The 26603-nt window shown below is 42.3% G+C and overlaps 1 protein-coding gene and 1 long non-coding RNA gene across 7 annotated transcripts in view; one reads left to right on the top strand and one right to left on the bottom strand.

The window, feature by feature from the left end:
* EGFL6 (EGF like domain multiple 6) overlaps nucleotides 1–12130 on the top strand; it is a 64859-nt gene extending 52729 nt beyond the window's left edge. Inside the window, exons 10-12 of one of the 3 annotated variants that reach the window (XM_007991054.3) lie at nucleotides 1866–1967; nucleotides 5054–5319; nucleotides 10975–12130. In XM_007991054.3, the coding sequence (XP_007989245.1) occupies nucleotides 1866–1967; nucleotides 5054–5319; nucleotides 10975–11085 (479 nt within the window). In that variant the 3' untranslated portion in view covers nucleotides 11086–12130. Of the gene's footprint in view, nucleotides 1–1862; nucleotides 1968–5053; nucleotides 5320–10974 lie in introns of all 3 variants that reach the window. The other 2 variants (XM_007991053.3, XM_007991055.3) reach the window with 2 other exon arrangements.
* LOC103231615 (uncharacterized) overlaps nucleotides 1–26603 on the bottom strand; it is a 78232-nt gene that overhangs the window by 49409 nt on the left and 2220 nt on the right. For all 4 annotated transcript variants that reach the window (XR_012092086.1, XR_012092085.1, XR_005236365.2 and 1 more), the window contains exons 2-3: nucleotides 20586–20647; nucleotides 19432–19509 (exon numbers count right to left, since the gene is read on the bottom strand). This is a non-coding gene — a long non-coding RNA (uncharacterized lncRNA). The remainder of the gene's footprint in view (nucleotides 1–19431; nucleotides 19510–20585; nucleotides 20648–26603) is intronic.

Below are 26603 nucleotides of genomic sequence, written 5' to 3'. Positions count from 1 at the left end.
TTTGGGAGAAACATACCACCACAATTGTAAACCAACTGAAAAACTGGTATTCCACTATTTGTGGGATAATAACATCAACTATCTAACTAACTAGTATTAGCACTTATTAAAGAATACTGAAGACTGGAAGCAAGGCATCTTTTACTTTTAAAACTGGGACTAGAAAGAAAATATATTTGCCACACAGAGAAAAAATAGGGAGTTAAGAAGAAAGGAAAGTGAGGAAAGGGACTATGTGTGCTCACTTAGGATATGTGCAAGATGGAAGGTCCTGGATTGCATTCTGATTTGGGATTCAGGTCCAACTCCAGCATTCAGTGTCTGCAGAACTTGAGCCTCAGTTTTAGTTTCCTGAAAATGAGTCTGATGCTAGACATTTTTTTAAACAACCTAATCAAATGATATAAAATAATTGGCAAATCAAAATGAGTCAAGAATCAGCTGCTGCTGTGTTCCTTTTTACCCTGTTCCCTTTCCTTACCATTCCTTTCTTCCCCAGCATTAACATATAAAGCCCCAAAATCAGAGCCAGAGGCTAGCCTTAGTTATAAATCAAAACTATCTCATTCTTCACCCCCCCTTTCCCAGTGGTATTTATCTACATCAGAGGTCAGCCAACTTTTTTCTATAAAGGGCTACATAGTACATATTTTAAGCTTTCTGGGCCATAAACTACTTTCACAACTATTCAACTCCATCATTGTAGCTCAAATGCAGTCATTGATGTTATGCAAATGAATGGGCATAGTGTGTTTCAATAAAACTTTATAAAAACAGACAGTGGGCCAGGATCTACATAAAAGTAACCACAGGCACTGGTTCAAAACTTAAAACTAGCTGAATGAACTGTTATACTTCTCTGACACATCTAAACAAGGCAGTCATTAACAGTTTAGAGGCCAGGCACGGTGGCTCACACCTGTAATGCCAGCACTCTGGGAGGCCAAGGCAGGTGGATCGTTTGAGCCCAGGAGTTCAAGACCAGCCTGGGCAACACAATGAGACCCCATCTGTACAAAAAAAATTTTTTAATTAGCTGGCGTGGTAGCATGTGTCCATAGTCCCAGCTACTCAGGAGGCTGAAGTGGGAGGATCACTTGAGCCCAGGAGGTAGAGGCTGTAGTGAACTGTGTTCATGCTACTACACTCCAGCCTGGATGACACAGCAAGACCCCGTCTCAAAAATGAAAAAAGAAAAAGAAAAAGAAAAGAAAAGAAGGTAGAAAGTTCCGGCAAGGTCTTTACTGGTTTATTTGGGTAGGAGATATTTTATTTTCTGGCCGGAATTCGATAAACAATTGCTTATATTCTGTTTCTCTTTGTGCATGGGGTTCTCACCCATTACTTATTTTTTTTTTTAAAAAAAAAAAAGGGTTTTGTTTTGTTTTGGTTTGGTTTGGCTTTTTGGGTTTTTTTTTTTTTTTTTTTTTTTTTTTTTTGAGACAGAGTCTCACCCTGTCACCCAGGCTGGAGTGCAATGGCACGATCTTGGCTCACTGCAACCTCCACCTCCTGGGCAATTCTCCTGCCTCAGCCTCCCGAGTAGCTGGGATTGCAGGTGCCTGCCACCATGCCCAGCTAATTTTTGTATTTTTAGTAGAGACGGGGTTTCACCATGTTGGCCAGGCTGGTCTTGAATTCCCGACCTGTGATCTGCCCACCTCAGCCTCCCAAAGTTTTTTTGTTTTTTTAAGATCACAACTGAATTTGTTCAGAATAGCTCCACAGACATAACTCAAAACAGGGTATGTCATGATCTGTACTCTGTACAACTGAAAACAAGGTATTGCCTTTCAAAGCCCCAAATGTTAGACATCTTCCTAATGCTCTTAGGGGTTATGAAATACGTTCTTTCTTTTTAGCAGATTTAAATATCTCGGTTGACTGCAGCTTCGATCATGGGATCTGTGACTGGAAACAGGATAGAGAAGATGATTTTGACTGGAATCCTGCTGATCGAGATAATGGTATTTATATTTGACAATTTCATGTTCTGCAATATGGTGAAGAGATAGAAGGCCCTCCATGAGTGACAGGTTGTTATTCCCATTGCTCATCAGAGCAGGGTTGTTTTTCATTTTTGGAAACTTTTAGACCTTCCAAGCTCTCCCTTGATAGATGACTAACTTGGTCCAGCATATAGTCTCCTACTTAATCCCTCTCCCACACACCTGCCTCCACAAAGGCTATGGGAGCAAACCTCTTCCATATTCACTCTCCTTCTGCTGAGAGAGAGATGTTGAGATTTGTATAAAGTTTGGGAGAGTTAGGGAAAAGGTAGAAAGAAGTGGTTTCTTCTTCCCAGTTTACCAGCCATGGCATCTCATAGTTTTTGTTTTGTTTTGTTTTCATGGGGGAAATAAATCTTGAAAGGAAATATGACTTCTATCTAAAACTGGTGTTTTAGTAGAGTGGCCCCTCAAAGCATGAAAACCATAATGAACATCAAGTCAATGACCTGAACTCCTGAACTGAGCTTTCCCTTCTGTTTGTTGCTTGAGGATTTCTTTCGAGCCACCTGTCCTTGAATTTTTCTCAATCTTATCTGTGAGCTGTGGATTTCCCACCCTTCCCATTGCCTACTTAAACACTATTGATGGACTCTAACTATCCCCTTAGTGTTTGCCTTGCAGATCCCATTTAGAGCACAAATTGAATCTCTGTCTCCCGAAGACTCACTATATAATTAAAGACAACTGTTACACCTTCAGGGACTCCAGTTACTTATCAATCAAATTATTTCTTTGGGGATGTATAGGCTCAGCCCTCAGTTAAAAGATCCTTCTTTTAGATCCTTCCTCTAGACTTCCTCCCCAACAGCTTTCCTTTCATGCCCTCACATGCAATCAGAAAACCTAGAGATCCCAACAAGAATTACTTTTTGAACTTGGGGTTAGGGGAGAGGGGATACATCTCACACAGCAGTTGTGTGAATGGGACTTTTACTAAAGATTCAGTGTAAGCAAAGGGCAAATTTAACCAGGCTGAAAACACCATATCACTGGAAAAGCTATCTTGTTGATAACTAACCTGAGTTTCTCTTTTCTTCCATAATGGCATCTCTAAATTTATGTCTACCAGAGCTATATCGTATTGGGAGCCCATAGGTTATTCCAGGACCTCCACAGCTGATATAGGGTTATGTTAAGTCTTACGCTGAGTTTTCTGTCCATGGGAAGTTCCCTATTTACAAACACTCAATTCACAAATAACTCTAGGGTTTTCAGCTTCTGCATCATTCAAATCATACCCCCGCTCCTCCTGCACCTCCATTGGATCTCTAGGTGAGTTCTTCATTCCCTCTGTACAGCTAAATATGAAAAAATAACATGGCCAAGGCAGGAGGATTACTTGAGCCCAGGAGTTTCAGACCAGCCTGGGCAACATAGAGGGATACCATACCGTCGCTACAAAAAATTGAAAAAATAGGCTGGGCGCGGTGGCTCATGTATGTAATCCCAGCACTTTGGGAGCACTTTGGGAGGCCAAGGCAGGTGGATTACCTGAGGTCAGGAGTTCAAAACCAGCCTGGCTAACATGGTGAAACCCTGTCTCTACTAAAAATACAAAAATTAGCCAGGCGTGGTGCTGAGCACCTGTAATCCCAGCTACTCAGGAGGCTGAGGCAGGAGAATCGCTTGAACCCGGGAGACAGAGGTTGCAGTGAGCTGAGATTCCACCATTGCACTCCAGCCTGGGCAACAGAGCAAGACTCCATCTCCAAATAAATAAATAATAATAAATAAAAACCAAAAAAATGAAAAAGAAAAAATTAGCCAGGTGTGGCGGCATACACCTGTGATCCCAGCTACTCAGGAGGCTGAGGTGGAAAGATCACTTGGGCCCAGGCATTTGAGGCTATAATGAGCTATAATGGCACCCCTGCACTCTAGTCTGGGTGACAGAGTGAGACCCTACCTCAAAAAAAAAAAAAGAAAAGAAAGAAGAAAAAGAAAAGAGACATGAATTAGTTAGCATTGTTAGAGGGATAAAACCACAAAGACAGCTCAAAGTGGGCTTTATCTGGGAGAGAAAGGGAAACCTGCCACAGTAGGTGAGAGAAGAGAGAGCATAGCTGAAAGAGATGCCAGATAAAGTATAGGATGCCTATATTTCAGACAGACAATTAATACATTTTAGTATGCCTTGGACATGTAGTTTATCTGAAACTCAAACTCCACTGGGCATCCTGTATTTTTATTTGCTAAATCTGGATACCCTACTAGCTGGGGAAGAAGTCCAGTTTCTGGATGCATTGAAAACTAAGGCAATGTCAGCCTGGGTCCTGCAAGTATCTCCAATTTGCAGTAGCAGAAGACTACCCATTCCCCAATGTCTTCTTCCTGGCTTCCATAGAAATTTTTCCTTCTTATCAACTTCTTCAGACCCTACTCTTTGGGAGTTTTTGCCCAAGTTCATCAAAGCCACAACCTGAAGATTGGAGATGAGCAAAAGTCCACTACACCACAGGTTAAAAGATACTTAGAAGATTTGCAGGATTTGGAGGAGAGTGTTCCTGTCATCCTAAATCAGAAATTGGAGTGATATGTTACACATGGTAGTTGAGCTCCATGAAACCACTAGTACAGGTGCAGATGTGTTTTGGATTAAACGCCACACTCTGGACCCACTTGAGCTGATCATCTTACATGTCATTGACTCAGTGGGGAAATGCATTCTAAGTTTTAAGTCACCAAAATGGAAATGAAATTATGGAACACAAGTTCTCCATCAACTGCAGATTACCCGCAGTGCTAAAGGATCATTTAATTAGATTCTTACCCCATATCTGCTACTACGAAGCTTTGTGAATGCAAAAAAAATTTCCTCGGTTTCTCTACCCATCAGTTTGCTTGACTATATAACAAAAGATATCAATTGTGTGATCCCTAAAATCCATTTTAGCATGAAACTTTTGTTCCTATGTTCAAAGTGAAGAGGACTTCAGCTTTCCCTATAGGAGACTGTTCACTTTTTATAGCTTTTTTATACATTAAAGCCAAACTCCTTACAATTGCCTCACTAAGTGTGCATTTTTTCCCTTCTCTTAAAGCTATTGGCTACTATATGGCAGTTCCGGCCTTGGCAGGTCACAAGAAAGACATTGGCCGGTTGAAACTTCTCCTCCCTGACCTGCAGCCCCAAAGCAACTTCTGTTTGCTCTTTGGCTACCGGCTGGCCGGAGATAAAGTCGGAAAACTTCGAGTGTTTGTGAAAAACAGTAACAATGCCCTGGCATGGGAGGAGACCACGAGTGAGGATGAAAAGTGGAAGACAGGGAGAATTCAGTTGTATCAAGGAACTGATGCTACCAAAAGCGTAAGTGGGAAAAAAATGATTAAACTCAGTATTTGCATTCTTTTGCAATGATTTAACAAATGAAACAAAACATGTACTGAAGTATGTAGGCATTAGGGATACAACGGTAAGACTTTTTCCCTACACTTAAAGAATACTTTCTGGAGCTGAATAGGCAAGGTGATTAATTGGCACAACTCATGGATACTTATCTGGCATATGCATATCACGTTCTATGGAAATAACCTGTTTGTCAGGCTCCTCTCACCAACATCCTTCCAAATCAGGCTATACATTCCATAGTATGTAAAAGAATGTCATGCTCATTCATTCTATGCCCAGAACTTACCACAATTAATGGCAGCTAGAAGGTGATTTTTAAAAAATATTTTTTAAACTGAACTGAGAGAGTGGCTATTGTCAGGGTCCCCAGGACCACCCTTAGGTTCAGTGATTCCCTAAAAGGACTCACACAGAAGTCAGAAAAGCTGTTATATTCACAAGTACAGTTTGTATAGATTAAAATCAGTAAAGGGAAAAGACACATAGGGTAGAATCCAGGAGAGACCAGGCAGGGGCTTGCGGTTTTTGTCTCCCAGTAGAGTCATATGGGCAGCTATTAATTCTCCCAGCAACAAGCGTGATGACACTCACAAAGTATCGCCCACCAGGGAAGCTCACCCAAACTTTTGTGTCCAAGGATTTTGTTGGGGGTCAGTCTGCCCATGTGATCACCCGCATAGCTGACTTTAGTTATCTAGTCTCCAGCCTCTCTAGTGGTCAAGTTGATACCATGTGACTCAAGGCACCCACCATAAGTCACACGGTTACCATAAACTATCTGGCATGGTCCAAGACCTCAGGTAAACAAAGGCACTCTTAATCAAAGAGGCTATTACAAGGGCTTAGAGGTTATCTCCTAAGAACCAGTCAAGGGCCAAACCTTTCTTTGGAATGTGTAGGCTTTGGACAACCCAGACCTACTGAGTTAATCTTTTATTGCACAGTGGGTTTAATAAAGGAAAAGGAAACAGAGTTTTAAGAGGAAGTTGGTCAAGTGGATGAAACCCTGAGAAAGAACAAACAGAATAAAAATGGCAAAGAGTCTATTGAGTTTGACCCATCAGGAGGTGGCTAGTGACCTTTGCAAGAGTTCTTTCTTTGGAGGGGAAGGGTCAACGGTCACACTTCAGAAAGATGAAAAGGGAAGGGATCAGAGCCTGGAGGCAGCCACTGTGGACGTTATAAAGAGTTTGGTCAACACTTTGGGAGGCCGAGGCAGGCAGATCACCTGAGGTTGGGAGTTCAAGACCAGCCTGACCAACATGGAGAAACCCTGTCTCTACTAAAAATACAAAATTAGCCAGGTGTGGTGGTGCATGCCTGCAATCCCAGCTACTCAGGAGGCCGAGTCAGGAGAATCACTTGAACCCAGGAGGCGGAGGTTGCAGTGAGCTGAGATCACGCCATTGCACTCCAGCCTTGGCAACAAGAGTGAAACCCCATCTCAAACAACAACAACAAACAAACAAACAAACAAATAAAAAGTTTGGTCAAGGTGGGAAGGAAAAAGGGTGAAAGCTAGAAAAAGGTACATGAAGCGGTGATAATAGGAAGAACAATTAATAGATCCATGTATTAGGATTCCATTTATACTTTGCTTATAAAAGATGACTAATGCAAATTTAACATCTTTTCATTTACATGTCATACTTTAATTAAAGCAGAACATCTTATTTAAAATATATCATAAGACATGACTATAAATAAAAGTATATGTTGGGTACCAGTTAATGAATTTCCTAACCACTCTTCCCCTCTGCGGTAAAAGCAGCCAGTGCTTGTTTAGGAATGACACATGCATTAATTTGAGTTTATTCTTATAGCAATACATTTAAATCAATACAAATCCAATCCACGTGTTTTTCTTGTTGTGTTTGCGGCATGGTCTGGGGACTGTGGCACTGAGCCGTGCTATATATGGATTATATCCCCTGCTGGAGAATTGAAACATGCCTCTGCACAGCATTCATAATTACTTTCATGTTGACTGAATTCATGTGATGGAGAATATTTTTTATATAACATGGTAGCTTGCAGGGAGGGTATACTATCAAAACAGTAATTTTTTTTTAAATGCACATTTCTGTAGATATGCCCCCAAAGAGCCTGGCCAGCAATCACACTGGAACACAGTAGTGCTTTCATAAGAGGCATTCTCAGACCCAGGCATCTGTTCCCTGAATTCTTCAGTTCTAGGGGAAATCTTGATGGGGGGATACTGAAGGGTAAGGAAGCTGACTAATCCAGACTAAAGAATATATTCCAGTTTAGCAATGTCATATTGGCTGTGGACAGTTGTAACAGATGTGACTCTTGCTGCATAAACTTGGGCATACAAGGTAAGTCACATTGCTTTCTCGAAATCAAACTATTTCTGAATCCAAAACCCCATCCCATTAGGCTGGGGGGAAATTCAATCTTGGCTTTCCTCATTCAGGGTTGGGTTAGGGGCCCCCTCCCTAGAGTAGCCTATGCTTTTGAAAGGCTAAAAGTGGTCCAGACATTAAGAAGGGGGCAGCACATCTTTACTTCATCATGAGGGCCATGGATACCCACATCTTCTGCACGTATGTGGCCCCTGAAGTCACTCGTCTCTTCAACTTCCATGCCAGGCCCAGACACAGAAAACTTTACAGGGGTTGGAACCTTGTTGCTGAGAATCTAGCCTCAATGGGAACATCAGGCAACCATTTTCTGCCCACGGCTGTGCCAGGGAGATGCAGTGGTGCAGCATCCTAGTCCTGGAGAATCTCATGGCTCCCCTCACCACTTCTCTTTTTAACCTTCTACCTTCAGCCACAGTCTCAGAAAGTTAAGCTTGTGGGTAACAAACATCAGGAAAGGGACTGTCTTCCAGAAAAGTCTGCTTTTGATTGTTATATCCCAAATCTCCTTGATAAAAAAGAATATTAAAATCCTGCCTAATTTTGGGGGGAACAGAGGAGATAAAAATATAGTGAAAAACACAAAATTGGTATGTCAATTAATTATCCTGACATTTATTTGTAGTTATCCAGGGGTTATCAGTCAGGGGTCTTAGTGTTGGAAAAGCCACCATATGCCAAGATGTAGACATAGCCACCCTCATTATCCCACCCATTGCAGCTGCTGTGAGGGGTCTGCTGTTTGGCTCACCCCTACTTTTTAAAAGAAGTTCCTTTGGGCGCAAAAGGAACATCTTTCTGAAAGCAGTTCCCTCCTGAGACTAGAGGAAAAAGAAACTTCTTTACCCAGTTACGCTATCACTGGCTGCTTAGTAATAACTTGTTTCCAATAGTTCTCAAGAAAATGCACTCAGATTGAGAGCAAAAGAGAGCAGCCCAGGTAGTGAGCAGTCATAGACCCTTGTCATCTCCATTTGTTCCCTGAGGTTTCTCCTCTTTGGAGAACTGGAGAAAACTGGATACGGTGATGACAGCAAGCCTGAAGTTGCTTCATTTCTGAAAACGATTCTGTAATTCTTTATTAAGCAAAAAAGAGATGGTGCTGGGGATAGTGAATAATTGCATGATGGCATTGTGTGAGCATGATTCTTAAAGGATCTTTCTTTAAAATGCCAATTTATACAAGTTTGAATTTATATAAGTTTAAACTTAAAAAGTTTAGAAATGACTAAAGGAAATTATTGAAAATAAGTAAAGATTCATAATCATACTACAGTAACATGAGTGCTTTTATACTTCACATTTTACTTTGCACGTGAATGTATATTTTTATTTATCTGTTACTGCAGTATACGTAGGCTATTGTTGAATTTCGTTTTGATAGGCTATATGTGTGTGTTATTTTAAAGAATAACATGTTCCAAATTATTCTTTTCCCTCTAAAATATTTGTTCCAGGGTAACTTTAGTCATCTTTGAAACAGGATCATTTTGTTGTCCTCTAAATCTGCTTATTTCAGATACTGAGAATTGTAGAAACCCTCTAGGCCTAGTCCCCTCTTTATGGGAGGCATGGGAGACGTACTTCTCTTTAGAGTGAATGTTACTGGATAGGTGCTCCATACATTGTAGCTATTCTTATTTTCATAATTATTGAATTTAACAAATATTTCTAGAGTTTTATCTGATTATAAAATTAACATGAACTTTTTTTTTTTAATTACAATATTGAAGAAACTTACATTCATTCAGGCCGAGTGCAGTGGCTCATGCCTGTAATTCTAGCACTTTGGGAGGCCTAGGTGGGTGGGTCACTTGAGGAATTAGAGACCAGCTTGGCCAACATGGTGAAACCCCGGCTCTACTAAAAATTAAAAAAAAATTAAAAATTAAAAGAATTAAAAATTTAAAAATTAAAAAAATTAGCCGGGCATGGTGGCACATGTCCGTAATCCCAGCTACTCAGAGGTTGAGGCACAAGAATCACTTGAGCCTGGATGGCAGAGGTTGCAGTGAGCTGAGATTGTGCCACTGCACTCCAGCCTGGGTGACAGAGCAAGACTCTGTCTCCAAAAAAATATAAATATAAATATAAATAAATAAATAAAACCTTCATTCAGCAAATATTGATTTTAATTATATTTTTTGAAAACATGTTTGGATAAATGAATGAATATAGTCACTGTATATCCTTAATTTGGTAAATGAGTCCCCTGTAATTTTGTGTCCAATTTGAAGATGACTTTTTTTAGTATTTATCCTCTGTTCTCTCTATATCGAAATTTCTAAACTACAAAGAAGTTTGTTTCTCTTTTGATTAATAAATTTATTAGACAAAAGTGATTATAGCATATTATGAAATATTTTCAACACATGAAAACAACATTCCAGATAATCTCCAAATACATTAACCAATATTTTAAGAAAAATAATTACACTCTTATAAACTACCAAAATCTAAATATATCAAAATAATTCCCTTTTGACTGTATAGTGTTTTTTTTGTTTTGTTGTGTTTTTTTTGTTTTGTTTTGTTTTTTGAGTTGGAGTCTCACTCTGTCGCCCAGGCTGGAGTGCAGTGGCGTGATCTTGGCTCACTGCATGCTCTGCCTCCTGGGTTCATGCCATTCTCCTGCCTCAGCCTCCTGAGTAGCTGGGACTACAGGCTCCCGCCACCTGGGACTACAGGTGCCCGCCACCATGCCCGGCTAATTTGTTTGTATTTTTAGTAGAGATGGGGTTTCTCCGTGTGTTAGCCAGGATGATCTCGATCTCCTGACCTCGTGATCTGCCCACCTCGGCCTCCCAAAGTGCTGGGATTACAGGCGTGAGCCACAGTGCCCGGCCTTGACTATATATAGTTTTTTATTAGATGTTCAAGGGGAATATTAAGTTTCCTCTAACTTGGTTTTTGTAAAGAAAACCATTTTTAATTTTTGTTTTGCTTTTCTTTTAAATGGGAATTCCAAAATTTCCTTTTAAATCTTATTCCTCCCAGCTTTATAGGGTTTTTCAGAATCCATGTGGGCTTTGCTATGACCTTGTTTTTACCAAATGTAGTTCTCTCAGTGCAGACACCTGACATCTAAAAAATAATCTATTACTGTATATTCAATGTCAAAGCCAGTTTCTATGCAATAGGGACACAAGTTAATAGTTATTAAATAGCTTGATTATAACATCGTTTTGAACAGTTTGAAGTAATTTTTTTATTCTCTCTTCATTATTAGATCATTTTTGAAGCAGAACGTGGCAAGGGCAAAACCGGTGAAATCGCAGTGGATGGCGTCTTGCTTGTTTCAGGCTTATGTCCAGATAGCCTTTTATCTGTGGATGACTGAATGTTACTATCTTTATATTTGACTTTGTATGTCAGTTCCCTGGTTTTTTTGATATTGAATCATAGGACCTCTGGCATTTTAGAATTACTAGCTGAAAAATTATAATGTACCAACAGAAATATTATTGTAAGATGCCTTTCTTGTATAAGATATGCCAACATTTGCTTTAAATATAGTATCACTGTATCTCCTCATTCATTTCTGAATCTTTCCACATTATATTATAAAATATGGAAATGTCAGTTTATCTCCCCTCCCCAGTATATCTGATTTGTATACGTGAGTTGATGAGCTTCTCTCTACAACATTTCTAGAAAACAGAAATAAAAGCACAGAGAAATGTTTAACTCTTTGACTCTTATGATACTTCTTGGAAACTATGACATCAAAGATAGACTTTTGCCTCAGTGGCTTAGCTGCATCTTTCATAGCCAAGCTTGTATATTTAAATTCTTTGTAATAATAATATCCAAATTATCATCTTGTGTCATGGTTTAATTTGTCTAAGTAAGAAAATACGTTTTTGATTCTGTGTTTACTTATGTAAATGATTATTTGCTTTTCTGAAAAATGTACTTTTTATTCTTTTCACTATTCATATTCTTTAAAGGTGCTTTCTATTTTGGGAAAATATGACTGCTTTATTAGGCCTTATAACTACAAAGCAGATTCACATATATTGGGGTTTTTGTTTGTTTTTTATTTTTTAGAAATGAGGTCTTGCTATGTTGCCCAGGTTGGTCTTGAACTCCTGGCCTCAAGCGATCCTCCCATCTTAGCCTCCCAAAGTGCTGGGATTACATGAGTGAGCCACCGCTCCCAGCCAGCATATATTGTTGAGCTCAAAGCCTCAGAGAACTACCTAAAACTAAATGAGCAGGTAGCGGGACTCAAAGAATCATGGATGACTTCTTTTTCTTACTCTTTTCTTCCAAATTCAGGAAGAGCTTTGTGTAGGAATCCTGAGTGTATTCCTCGAAGACGGTTTTATATTCTGTTTAAGATCCTGGGTTAGAAACAGGTCTAAGACACCCTCCAAACAGAAGGTTCTCCAGATATTTGCTCTCTTTTACCTAAAGCAATTAAGGCACTGAACCACGGAAGGAAAAAAAGAGAGGTGATCCACTTACTAATCTTTAAAATTTAATTTTAATATAAAATTAAAACCCCACTTTTGAAGGTTTTTGAATACTTAAACCCTAAGTAATTCTTCTTCAACAATGTTCTCTTTAATACAACCAACACACACAACCTTTTAAGATGGGGTGGGGACCACATTGTTTTTTCCTAGTGTGAGAGAATCTGGGCATACAGAATCTATATAGGACTGTAACTGTATCTGTTAGGATAACTGCTAGTTACAGAAACCACAAAAATTGTGTTTCTGGTGAGACCAGATGAAAAACTGCCCAGCTAAGGCAAATCAGCCCACAGAATCCTAAGAGATAATAAAAATAGTTATTTTAAGCCACTAAATTCTGGGACAGTTTGCTACACAGCGAAAGTTAACTGATATAGGTGATTTCTGATATTGTGGTAGAACTTGAAGAAGACCTCCTGTCTCTTCCATGACCAAGGACATTTGAGAGCATAATGTGGCTTAGAAGAAAGGACAATGGGGCTGGGTATGGTGGCTCACGCCTGTAATCCCAGCAACTCCCTTTGGGAGGAGGTAGTAGGTGGATCTCTTGAGCACAGGAGTTCGAGACCAGCCTGGGCAACAGGGCAAAACCCCATCTCTACCAAAACTAAACATATTAGCAGGGCATGGTGGTGTGCACCTGTACTCCTAGCTACTCAGGAGGCTAAAGTGGGAGGATCACCTGAGCCTGGGAGGCTGAGGCTGCAGTGAGCTGTGATCACACCAGTGCACTCCAGCCTGGGCCACAGCGTGATACCATGTCTCAAAAAGGAAAAAAAAAAAGAAAGGACAATGGAGGGGAGAACTTACAATGAAAGACAGTGCCCCAGTGATTTAGGTTAAAGGAAGAAATGTTAAACCAGAAATGAAATAAGAAGACCTGGGAACTCTACTACATATGGATAGAAAATCAGTGCAGGAAGCTCAGTTAAGTTTCATGTTTCTCTAAAGTCTGCAGCAGAGACTCATGGTTGCCTACACAATATCCATTCTCATCTTTTTCCCTACCAATATGACCACATATAAACAGATTTTTAGCAGGGGGAGGTAGGCAATGTGATCAACTAATAGACTGCATTTCCCAGCCTCTCTTACAGATGGGGAGGCCCCTGAGATAGAAGCTGAAGTCATTCTTGGGGCTTTCAGGAAGGATCATTAAAGGGGGCTTCCTGCTGGCAGACCCCTCTTTTGGCATTTCCCTTCCTCCTTCCTGCTTGCAATGTGGCTGTAAAGGCATGAGCTCCATGAACCACTTTGTGATCAAGAGGGCAAGGCCCTCACCTTGTGAAGTACATAACTGAAGGAAGCCTGGGTCCCTGATGATTTTGTGGAGTCTCTACCCCTGTCCCAGACTGGTCACTGCTGGACATTTTCTTAAGTAAGAGAAAAGCCCTCTCTTGGCCTATCTAGGATTTCAAACAGCACAATGCAGACCCAAGTGATCACTCTCCTGGGAGAGTCTTATGGACTAACTTCTTAGATCCTTAAATACCAACATATTGTTTTGAATTCTAGCCAATAGCCTATGGTGTGAGGCAGCTCTAGCCTGCACTAGCACTAAATCATACTTAGATTCCTTTGCAGAACTTAAGGTCAGCTAGTTCAGCCATGACTTCCGTATCTGTTGTCCCTGGCTACCACCCAACATGCAAACTCCCCCTCTTCTCACCCATCATTTCCCCCTCTCTCATCCCCACTCTGTTATGGGCTCACTCTACTTGGCACTTCTCCCCACTATTTCTACCCCCATCACACATACTCCATTGTCTGGTAAACAAATCCCCCTCCATCTTAATTCATGCTTAAAGGTCTCTTCCTGCATTTCTCAAGCTTAGCTGAAACTGGGCTCTCTCCCAGGGACACCTCTCCCCCTTCAGCCTTACCAAATGAAAACCACTCATCTTCCCACAATCCACACATGGCAGGGTCTAAAGTTGAGGGTGGCATTCTCCTTACTCCACTCTTATTCACCACCTCTTATTTCTGTAATGTGAAAGCCACTGTTCCTTGGAGGTGCAGTTAAGTAGTTCTACAGCATTCTGTACTGGCTAGCCATTGTCACTGACCAGCATGGTGATATCCATGCAAATACCCATCCAAAATCCTAGCCTCACAGTCCTTTGACCTCATCTATCCCAGTTACCATCACCTCCTCCTCAGTCACTGCACCATGGCCACCCCTTGGACTTGATCATTGCCTCTGAACTCTTGAACTCCAACAACCTACTCTCTGGTCTCTCTGGCTTCCTCCTCATCCTACTCACCCTACACTTACTCTTTGGCCTTTTTGAGACCTCCATTCCCTTGATATCTCCATTTTCTTCCTATCTCTTGACCTCCTCTTGGCTTGACTTTCCTCTCTAATAAAACATAGCCTAGACTCTGAGGCCCATCATCTCTTCAAAGACACTCTTGTCAATGTCCCTCAAGTCCCAGGCTCATGTGTCTTCCATTGCCACCAGGAAGAGCCTCCAATCAACCCAACTGCCTTCTTTTCTCCATCATGTCTCCAGGCTGCTAAGCACAGTTAGAGAAAGTTATACAACTGTGCAGGCTGAGCCTTCAACAAAACCATGATCTTCAACCTTCCACGAACCTATAGTTCTGCCCAAATTATTTACCACTGAGCAGTGCTTGGCTGTTTGCTTGTACACACTAAGTAACATTCACCAGGATGTCTCTATTGGGGAAACCCACCCCCAATATTTCAATGTAGGTTCTTTCTATTTTCCCTAAGTGTCGGCCAGTCTGAGAAATAAAGAGAAAGAGTACAAAGAGAGGAATTTTACAGCTGGGCCTCTGGGAGTGACATCACATATTGGTAGGACCATGATGCCCACCTGAGCTGCAAAACCAGCAAGTTTTTATTAAGGATTTCAAAAGGGGAGGGGGTGTATGAATAGGGAGTAGGTCACAAAGATCACATGCTTCAAAGGGCAAAAGGGAGAACAAAGATCACATGCTTCTGAGGAAACAGGGCAAGGACAAAAGCAAAGATCACAAAGAAAAGGGCAAAATTAGAATTACTGATGGGGGTCTATGTTCAGCTGTGCACATATGGTCTTGATAAACATCTTAAACAACAGAAAACAGGGTTTGAGAGCAGAGAACCGGTCTGACCTCAAATTTACCAGGGCAGGATTTTTTCCCCACCCTAATAAGCCTGAGGGTACTGCAGGAGACCAAGGTATATTTCAGTCCATATCTCAACCACATAAGACAGACACTCCCAGAGCGGCCGTTTATAGACCTCCCCCCAGGAATGCATTCCTTTTCCAAAGTCTTAATTATTAATATTCCTTGCTAGGAAAAGAATTCAGCGATATCTTCCCTACTTGCACGTCTGTTTATAGGCTCTCTGCAAGAAGAAAAATATGGCTCTATTCTACCTGACCCTGCAGGCAGTCAAACCTTATGGTTGTCTTCCCTTGTTCCCTAAAATCACTGTTATTCTGTTCTTTTTCAAGGTGCACTGATTTCATATTGTTCAAACACACATGTTTTACAATCAATTTGTACAATAGTGGTCCTGAGGTGATGTACATTCTCAGCTTATGAAGATAACAGGATTAAGAGATTAAAGTAAGACAGATGTAAGAAATTATAAACCGGGCGCGGTGGCTCATGCCTGTAATCCCAGCACTTTGGGAGGCCGAGGCGGGCGGATCATGAGGTCAGGAGATCGAGACCATCCTGGTGAACATGGTGAAATCCCGTCTCTACTAAAAATACAAAAAAATTAGCCGGGTGTGGTGGCGGCGCCCAGCTACTCGGGAGGCTGAGGCAAGAGAATGGCGTGAACCCGGGAGGCGGAGCTTGCAGTGAGCCAAGATCGTGCCACGGCACTCCAGCCTGGGCGACAGAGCCAGACTCCATCTCAAAAAAAAAAAAAGAAATTATAAGAGTATTATTAGGGAAGTGATAAATGTCCATGAAATCTTCACAATTTATGTTCCTCTGCCGTGGCTCCAGCCGGTCCCTCCATTCAGGGTCCCTGACTTCCCACAACATGTTCTTACATCCTTCAGCCCCATAAGTTAATATTAACTACTGAAATAACAATGACATGAACCCCCATTTTTGCTTGCTAAGGCTGAATGTCATTCTGACTAAAGCTCTGAGTTGAGGATTTTGAGACCACATTTGGGCCTTTATCACAGCAAGGAGGGGTACTGAATGACACTGTTTGGAGTTCTCAAAGGCAAGGAGGTAAGCAACTGTCAGCAGATGTGACCTGTGTGGCATGATCCTCTCCCTGTTCTATAGGCTGTGTTACTCACTCCCTCTGCGGGAATGAAGCAAACTGGGAGAAAAGGCCTGCCTGTCTCCGGCTGGGTAGTCCTTGGCCTGTGAGGATCCTCTTCTAACAATTCACAAAGGGGTGGCTGTGTCCAGCCACATGACCAACGAGAAGGGCTACTACTCCCTCCTCAAAACACTGCCTCCACTCTTCTCCAGACTGAAGGCTGACCCTAACCAAGGAAATGATCCAAAACTGTCCAGAATGGGGGGCCCTGGAGAGGAGTTGTACCTTTAGTTAGGTAACTCACTCCTAGAACAAAGAACCCTGAGCCATGTTGCTATAACCTTAAGACTGGTCTCAGAACTTTGTCGCATATAAAAAACCTTCAAATGTCCCTCCATTATCTCTAAGAGCCAACGAAGAAGATAACACTTGAGCACTAGCTCCACACAGAGTCGTTGAATATTCACTGTTTAAGAAAACAAGGAGACAAGTAGAAATTTGAGCACTTGCAGGATATCTGACAATATTAAGCAATATTTTTAGGTGGGATAATGGTACTGCGGTTATGCTTTATTTAAAGAAAGAATTCTTCCCTTTAGAGAAACACACTGAACTACTTAAATGAAATTACATGAGGTCTGGGATTTGCTTGGAAAACAATGGGGGGAGAGGAAGGAGTCGATGAGGGTATCTAGAAGAAAAGATGATAAGCATTTTTTCTGGAATGAGCCATATAGTAAATATTTCAGGCTCTGTGGGCCAGACATCTCTGTCACCACAACTCAACTCTGCCACTGTAGCACAAAAGCAGCCATAGGCAATATGTAAATGAATGGGAGTGGCTGCATTCTTTAAAAAGTTAATTTTAAAGCCTGTAGCTGGCCAGACTGAGGCCAAATACTGTAGTTTGTTGACCTCTGGTCTAGAGAAAACAAGAAAAGCCATGAGTTGATAATTGACGAAACTGAGTGATTGGGGTCTCAGAATACTAATTGGTCTATTTTTTTGTATGTTTCAAATTCTCCACAGTAAAACACTAAAAAACAAACAAAGAAGGAAATAGACCATATATTTTTAAGAAAGATTACCATCACAAATGCTTAAAATAAAACCATATGGATTTTTTTTTTTTTTTTTTTTTTTTTTTGGAGACTGAGTTTCACTGTGTTGCCCAGGCTGGAGTGCAGTGGTGCAATCTGGGCTCACTGCAACCTCCACCTCCCAGGTTCAAGTGATTCTTGTGCTTCAGCCTCCTGAGTAGCTAGGACTACAGGTATGTGCCACCACACCCAGCTAATTTTTGTATTTTTAGTAGAGATGGGTTTTCACCATGTTGGCCAGGCTGGTCTTGAACTCCTGACCTCAGGTGATCTGCCTGCCTCAACCTCCCAAAGTGTCGGGATTACAGGCATGAGCCACTATGCCCGGCCACCATTTGGATTAAACCTTCAGATGTATGGAAAATGTTCTCCTAGTAATCCCCTAGCAATTGGGAGAATCGATTTCCCACTGGCCTTCTCTAGGCCTTCCAAACCAAGACCAGGCCAGGAGCGATGGTTCCAGAGCTGGCATTGCTACCACAGCAGCACAATTCTGGGCAGGCTACAGGGCTGAGGCTCAGTATCTGTAAGATGAAGGATCTATGGGAGGGTCGCTTTAACTCTCCAACAAGACAGTGGCCTCCCTCCACTCCCCTGCCACACAGCAGAGCACAGTGGTTGAGAGCCAAGTAGTGAGAATCCCTGGGGAGGTTATCTACCCTCTCTCTGCCTCAGATTTCCCCAAATGAGGATGACAACATGGAAGCCTACCCTAAACCAGGTAAAACCCCAAGGCACATAATGTCATCATGCCTGGAGATGTTCACTGTTGTCATGGAGATGTCATCTCTAGAGCTTCTCTTTCTCCCATTTTCAAGGGGAAAGCTGAAGGTGCTGATTGAACCCCAGCCCACATTTCTCCCATGGGACATGCACAGGTTTTTTTACATTGTAATCGTTACTGCTGGGTTCCCCTCCTAAGTGGTTCCACCAATTCACAGGCCCACTAGCAGTGGGGTGAGAGTAGTATTCCCTCACCCTCTGTGCACAGTTCATATTAGCAAACCATTGTAGTCAACCTCACTGGGAGCAGACACTGGCTCCTTGCTGATTACGGTGAGATGGGGCATCTTGGCAGGTCCACTGGCTGCCTATATTTCTGCTTTTGTGATCATGTCTTTTTATCCTTGAGTCACCACCAGTGTTCTGAAGCCCAGTCTTGGCTCTCCCTCACATCCTCTTTTCCTTACCCAACCTGTAAGGCCTCTGCCCCACCTGTGGGTTCCTTCAGATGTTCACCATCAGCTCTGGGGGCTGGGAAAAACTCCTTGTGACTGGGGATATCTGTCCCGCCCCTCCCTTACAGACCTCAGGGAATTTCCACCCAGCATGGAGGGTGTATACTGTACCTCTTCTGCAAGATGGCAGCTGGGACTTGGGTGACCCCTGTATCCCCACTGCTCAGGCACTGACTTGATGCCTCCCTAAGACAGCACTGGCCTCCAGCCTAGCCTGAGAAAGCCTGCTTTTTTTTTTTTTTTTTTTTTTTTTTTTGAGATGGAATCTCGCTCTTGCTCTGTTGCCCAGGCTGGAGTGCAGTGATGCGATCTCGGTTCACTGCAACCTCCACCTCCCGGGTTCAAGCAGTTCTGTCTCAGCCCGCTGAGTAGCTGGGATTACAGGTGCACGCCACGATAGCCAGCTAATTTTTGCATTTTTAGTAGAGACAGGGTTTCACCATATTGGTCAGGCTGGTCTCAAACTCCTGACCTCAGGTGATCCACCCGCCTCGACCTCCCAAACTGCTGGGATTACAGGCATGAGCTACCGCACCAGGCCAGGAGCCTGAATTTTTTTGTACTCTCCTTTTTCCTTAAAAGCACAGAATACTTGTGGGCTGGCTATGGAATATTTTTTACCTGGAGATGTCTTCATAGGTCAGAACTGTGAAAAGGCTGATGTTTTATCTGAATTACAAGGTAGCAGGTTGTCCTGTCCTGGTAAAAAACACAGATATTGGTAAAAAACACAGCTCAGCCGGGCATGGTGGCTCATGCCTGCAATCACAGCACTTTGGGAGGCCGAGGCAGGCAGGTAACTTGAGGTCAGGAGTTCGAGACCAGCCTGGCCAACATGGTCAAACCCCGACTCTACTAAAAATACTAAAATTAGCGTGGCGTAATGGTGCACACCTGTAATCTCAGCTACTCAGGAGGGTGAGGCAGGAGAATCACTTGAACCCAGGAGGTAGAGGTTGCAGTGAGCCAAGATCGCGCCACTGCACTCCAGCCTGGGCCACAGAGTGCAGCATACACAGTCAGCTTGTGACACAGCTGAGCCCTGAGTTTGGGAAAACCCCAATCTAATAAGAGGGCTGAGAGCAAATGCTTCCCAAACTTTGTCCTGGAAGGAGACAATACCTTTATCATCTTAGTTGGGAACAAAGTCTGCCCTCCAAAAGGAAGATGCTATCCCTATTCCCTGAGACTGTTCACTATACAAACATCCTTGAAAAGAGGCCGGTCACAATGGCTCACGCCTGTAATCCCAGCATTTTGGGAGGCTGAGCTGGGTGGATCACAAGGTCAGGAGTTCAAGACTAGCCTGGCCAAGATGGTGAAACCCCATCTGTACTAAAAATACAAAAAAATTAGCCAGGCGTGGTGGTTGGTACCTGTAATCCCAGCTACTCAGGAGGCTGAGGCAGAGAATTGCTTGAACCCGGGAGGCAGAGGTTGCAATGAGCCGAAATCGCACCACTGACCTCCAGCCTGGGCAACAGAGTGAGACTCTGTCTCACAAAAAAAAAAAAAAGAAAGAAAGAAAGAAAAGAAAAGATAGCTCAGAACAAAGGCTGCCAGGGCTTATGCGTGTAAGATGGGCAGACCTATGGCGAATCACTTCCCAACATAGATTCTTCACTTTCTGGAATTCATTAGATGAGGGGACAACAGAAAGACCTGATAGGAATGGTGACCTCTCACAAATCCGTAACACTGCAAATAACACTCTCCCCTATACGGGCCCAGCTATCTTTCCTTGAGTGAAGAGAAGTATACTTTCTGGAACTTACTTTCCCAGGGCTGCTATTGAAATCCTATCAGACCATCAGATATCAGTTAGACGATTTAATTTCTGCAAAAGAAACAAACATAGAGTGAAATCATTCCAAGTTTTGAGGGAGAAGTATCACAGTTTTGGAACATGTTATAATTTGATAATCTCCTCTAAAAGTGGTTATTTGTTTTTTGAGTCAAATGGGCTTGTCTCTTAGAACAATTAACATGTTTTGGAAACCTGACAGGATAAATTGGATAATGACTATTTAGCATAATTTCGGGTAAATGCAGTTCTCATGGAAGGTGGAAAGCTATCAGCCTGACAGTCCAAAGCACCGATAGTTTCTCCCCAAGAAGGAATAGAGGGTAGAGGTAGTGGCTAGACATGTTTCTATTTTTAAAACTGGCTTTTATTGAATGTTGGTGAATTTATCTCAGTATATTGATTTTAATTGGGATTAAAAAAAACTCCTTTGACAAGTCTGAGGCCCTCTAAAAATGTCGAAAAGGCTTAGACTGGGTCAACACCTTAAAAACCAACGTAAATGAACTCAACCTTTTTTCTCTTTAATTCCATCAGACTGTTACTACAGATACCAAATAGCTGTGTTCTGTCTCTATTCAAACTGTCGTCCTGGAGTTGTGTAGATGCAGCTACATCATTCTGTCTGGTCAAGGAATGGTAAGGTAATATGAACTTTGGAATTTTTGTACATACAAATAAGGGGCCTTTTTGTATGTGGAGGATGGGGTTCTAGGTTGACCTTTTCAGAAATCTGGCATTTTTAAATGTCATATCTAAGCTTCATAAAAAATTCTAGTATTAATATGCACATGAAAAAAATCTGTAAAATGATTTATAAATAGACTTACATCTTGGGAGGCAGTAGTATGGTGTGGTGGTGAGTCTGCCTGGGGCCAGAAACAGCTGCCCCTCAGTGGGCTTAAGATAGAAAGGTTGCATATGCATAAGATAGAGGGGTTACATATGCATGTTTTTGACCAAAATAATTATCTTGTGTATACCTTTAATCAATTTGGTAGTGTCACATAAATTATTTTACATTTCTATGTTGTCTTATTTGTCTGTTTGATTTGGTTTCCCCCACTCTGTGGCCACTTTCTATAGCACTAAGAGTACTGAATGTCATTAGGTAAGAGCTAATTACCCTTTCCTTCTCAATAATTTATTTGACGGCCTATATATTTATTTTAATGACAATGTTGCTCAAAACACATTTGAAATTGCCTTTTTCAGGTACACAAATCATACAAGAGACTTGGCATTGTCAATTTATGGTTAAAATTTTTGGTCATCATTTATGACCAAAATAGAAATGAATAGTAGCACTATGTGTATTAGTCCCAATGGAACAAGCCAAATATCCATAATATCCATTGCTAGAATGGATGCACTGTAGTGTATTCATTCAATAAAGGACTATGAAGACATGAGAATGAAAAGCTTAATGCTACCCACAGCAACACAGATGAATTTCAAAAATATGTAATTGATCAAAAGAAGTCAGAAAGTACATACTGTACACTTCCATTTACTTAAGTTTCAAAATCAGGCAAAATTAATCTATAGCGGTAAAGTTGGGATTCTGTTTATGCTTTTACCCATGGTGGGGGCGGGATGCTGGAAGGGAACACAAGGAAAGAATTTCTGGGGGGCTGGTAATTTTGCTTCATGGTGCTTTTTGAATGGGCATGTTCACTGTGAAAATTAACAAGCAGTACACTTATGATTTGGACACTGACTTTTCTATATATGTGTCATACTTCAACAAGAACTCCTTTCAAAAAGTAAAAGTATTACTCCCCCTACACCTTAAGATGAACCTCATCTGTCTGACATTGTGCCGAATGAGTCGGGACACCTAGAGTGAATACAGCTCTCAGCGCCAGGTAGGTTGTGACTGAAGCTACACAGACTCAGGTATAATCCAGCCATGGATGACTTTTGTTGTGGGTGTTTCCTGGCCTGCCATTCAGGCTGCTGGAGGTGAATGGCATCGGAATCTGGAGAAGAAGTTCAACGGGCCCAGGGGCTGAAGCTTGAGGAAATATTCCTGCTGCTCAAGAGCCTGGAACTCTCACCTGCCCCACATCTATTAGTCTTTCTGGACAGTTATGGAAGTTTCTACGTCTCCCTTTTCTATCCCTGTTACTTCTTTTAAAAGTCTTTTTCCTCCTAGGATGAGTCCAGGCTATCCTCACCCAGCTCTCCTGCTGAATGTCAAACACTTTCCACTTGCATCACTTTTTTGGAATCTTCTCTCACAGTTCCAGCAGTGCCCCCTTATGGCTGCGACCAGGCAAACTACAGAGCTGTTTCCAAGATCTACTCCCTCTTTGCTCTATTTCTTCTCCTCCCTGGTGTTTTTTGAACTCATGCTTCTTTCTGGGTACCCAGAACCTTCCAGTTCAGTCACCCTTAAGATCTCGAATAATCCAATCTTGCAGACCTTTCATTCCCTCCCAATTCTCCCCATCAACATTTACTTATCCTATGTCCCATTCCACTGGTCTCTGACAACTAAAGGGAGACGATCCTTACAATATAACACAGGCATAGCAAATAAACAGCTTCAAGTGTAACCTTTCCTAAGTAATAGTTGCTGTTTTATAATAGCAGCTTCCAATGTCTTCATCCAAAGGAATGAGTAAGAAAGGAATTCCAGCTCCATGGTAAGGTCAGGGGTTCTCTTCTGATGTCCCTCAAATCACACTGCCATATTAAGACAGGCTGTGTCAGTTAGTGTTTACTGTTAGCAAGCCACCAAAACAGACCCAGCAGAGGGAAGTTACAGTAAGGATAGCAGGAGTGTACAGGTGGAGGGAGAGACCAGCCAGCCAGCTTTGAAAATGGGCCGCTGGGCTAGAAGCAGGACTATGGGAAAAGAGCCATTAGAGGAATGGTCTCATAAGGACACCACCCTTAACTTAATGATCTCTCACCATGTTTAGACTCCACATCATTCTGCTTAAAATTCACATTCCAGGGAGGATGTGCAATCGGGCCAGCTGGGGTCATCGAGCTGCCACCTGGCTAGGGCAGAATAGGCACCTGATTGGCTGTTTGGAAGGTGTGCCGAAGCTGGGTGGTCCAAACTCACCAAAGTCCACCATGTGAACCCCATCATGCAAATCTGAGATTGAGTACATGTAATTATCCCAGGCCACATACCAGTGTAATAGATCTACTCTCATAATGACAAAAGAGTTGACACCTTCATTCTCTTCAGCAACCAGAAACCTAGGTGGGGTCTGACTCAAGGTTTGAAATGAAAAACAACTAATATAAACATTATTGCCAGGCACAGTGGCTCATGCCTGTAATCCCAGCACTTTGGGAGGCCGAAGCAGGCGGATCACTTGAGATCAGGGGTTCCAGACCAGCCTGGCCAACATGGTGAAACCCCATCTCTACTAAAAATACCAAAAATATCAGTCTGGTGTGGTGGCACATGCCTGTAATCCCAGCTACTCGAAAGTCTGAGGCAGGAGAATCACTTGAACCCAGGAGGCGGAGGTTGCGGTGAGCCAAGATCACGCCACTGCACTCCAGCCTGGGTGACAGAGTGAGATTCTGCCTCAAAAATAAATGAATAAATTTTTTTAAAAAAACATTATTATATGAGCCAAACAGTGCAGCGACTCCATGTATTAGGTTTTTGTGAGAAAATGAGGCTGAAATGGCAAAGCGCTTCTCTTAGGCACTGTAAATCAGAATGGTATACTTCTGGCCAAATGTGTCTCCCACTGAAGACTAAGAAGAGAACATGGCTTTCCTTTACATTGTCACTGTTGATGAATAGGCCCTCCTGGCAGCATGCCAGGTCACATCATGAAAGGACAGCTGTGGGTGGTGTGTACAGTGTCAGTCCATGAGAACGAGCCATGAGGCCATGTGGTGCAAGAATGAAAGATAAAGGAAGCAGCACAGACCAATGCTTCAATGTTTAATGCTTATGTCTCGCTATGCTGATGAACTGCTCTTACAAAACAACTTCTCTCTAAACAAAGACTCGAAAACCAAAATGAAGTGAGGCATTTCATGGGGCAGTCCACATGTCAGGATCACCTCCAGACTATACTACTCCTGGTCACAAGCCACTCTGGCAGAACAAAACCCCAGATGACAGGCCTCAGTTCAGATTTCTTCATAGCAGTGGAAATAGCAACTGTGTAGGCAGGCAGAGGTCTTTGAGTAGAGTTGGTGTCCCCTTGTTCCATTTCATTTTGTAATTGTTCTATATTTTTCTGATTAAAGAGAATTTTGAAGAATCCCTAGTAACAAAATAGTAAAGATGTTGTTGCACTGCCTCTGAATTTTCCTCTTATCATATGCACTAGTGTATTAGTATGTTCTCACACGGCTTTGAAGAAATACCTGAGACGGGGTATTTTAATAAGCAAATAGGTTTAATTGACTCACAGTTCTGCAGGGTTGGGCAGGCCTCAGGAAACTTACAATCATGGTGGAAAGGGAAGCAAACATATCCTCCTTCACATGGTGAAAGCAAGGAGAAGTACAGAGCAAAAGGGGAAACACCCCTTATAAAACCATCAGATCTAATGAGAACTCACTATCACAAGAACAGCATGGGGGTAACTGCTCCTATGAATCAGTTACCTCCCACCAGGTCCCTCCCACAACACATAGGCCTTATAGGAACTACAATTCAAGATGAGATTTGGGTGGGGACATAGCCATAGCATACCAACCAAGAGGTGACTGAAGCCAGACTTTCTGGTCCTTCATCATTTCTCCACTAAATATATTGCCATAAATCTATAGTAGAATAACATACCTTCTAGAGAAATTAGCAAAATGGACAAATGATACAGAAAAGGAGAATAAGACGTATGGAACTGATCTGGAGATTACTACAGGTACAAGAAGATGTTACATGGGATATTTCCTGACTCAGAGTTTTGTCCAAGGCCCCAAAGGTGAGCACAATGTTAAGTGTCTGCTGGTTCTAATGACAGATGTTAGACCATTTACCCAGGGCTTACTAAATGGTGAGCCCCCTTGCCACTCTTCAGCTTATGTACAGGAGAAGGCAAGAGTGAAAGAGGGTTGTTACAGTTTTGGAAGCTTCCTTCCCACCCCACTCCAAGGCAAGTGAGGGGGACTTTGACAGAACCACTCAGAGAGATGGACAGGTGCCCTTGTTGTAGAATGGTGTCTAACGCTCCAAAAAAACAAAAAAAACAAAAAAACAAACAAACAAAAAAAACAATGAATAGGCGAGAAGCCAGCTAGAGCTACCTAAGACCGACTGTAAAGATGACGAGAAGGGCTGCAGAGGGAACAGCCCTGCTTCCAGGGCTGGGTGGGGAGCAGAGCCACTGGGTTGTTCCCATGGGCTAAGTACACATCAAGCAAGCAGCTGGGCCTAGGCTGTCTTGGAAGGACCCTGACCAAGAGGCCTGCAGGTGAGGTAACCTGACAGAAAAAGTTTGTGTGGAATGTGCTACCAAAAGCAGGAGCCGGCAGTCAACCAGAGGGTACAGCATCTGAACCATGGAATGGGTAAGAAGAGGCTACCAGCAAAGGGAGGGTCCTCCAAAAGATCTCCAAAGTGGGCGCCTCCAAAGAACAAAAGAGGTATTAGGTTGGTTTAAGTAGTCTGTGGCCCACCAGCCAGGCACTGCCTGACCCATGGAACTAGCTCTTTTGGGAGCCTCTGGGGATGTTCACTGGAGATACCATGTTTGCTGCTTCTCTGTCATTTCACCTGCATAAGTCTGAGAAATATGTTGCAGAACTTAAACATAAGGTTTCTGTTTCTATAATGTATGACTTTTTGTTCTATTTCCTAATATTCTGTAACTCCTGAGATTTCAAGGGAACTGTTCATTGTTTTAATCCTATGCCTTCCGTACTGTGACTTATAAGAACATCCCCAGTTAAGCCCAGTGTCTGGTCCTGGTGTTTTATCAGGAAATGAACACCGGCCGGCACCTCAGAACCCAGAAAGAGGCAGTTTCTCTGACCTCATTCCATGGAAAACATC

The sequence above is a fragment of the Chlorocebus sabaeus genome, chromosome X (assembly GCF_047675955.1).
Source record: "Chlorocebus sabaeus isolate Y175 chromosome X, mChlSab1.0.hap1, whole genome shotgun sequence".
Lineage (NCBI taxonomy): Eukaryota > Metazoa > Chordata > Mammalia > Primates > Cercopithecidae > Chlorocebus > Chlorocebus sabaeus.
Note: the sequence above shows the minus strand (reverse complement) of the source record. Positions and strands in the feature narration are given on the sequence as shown.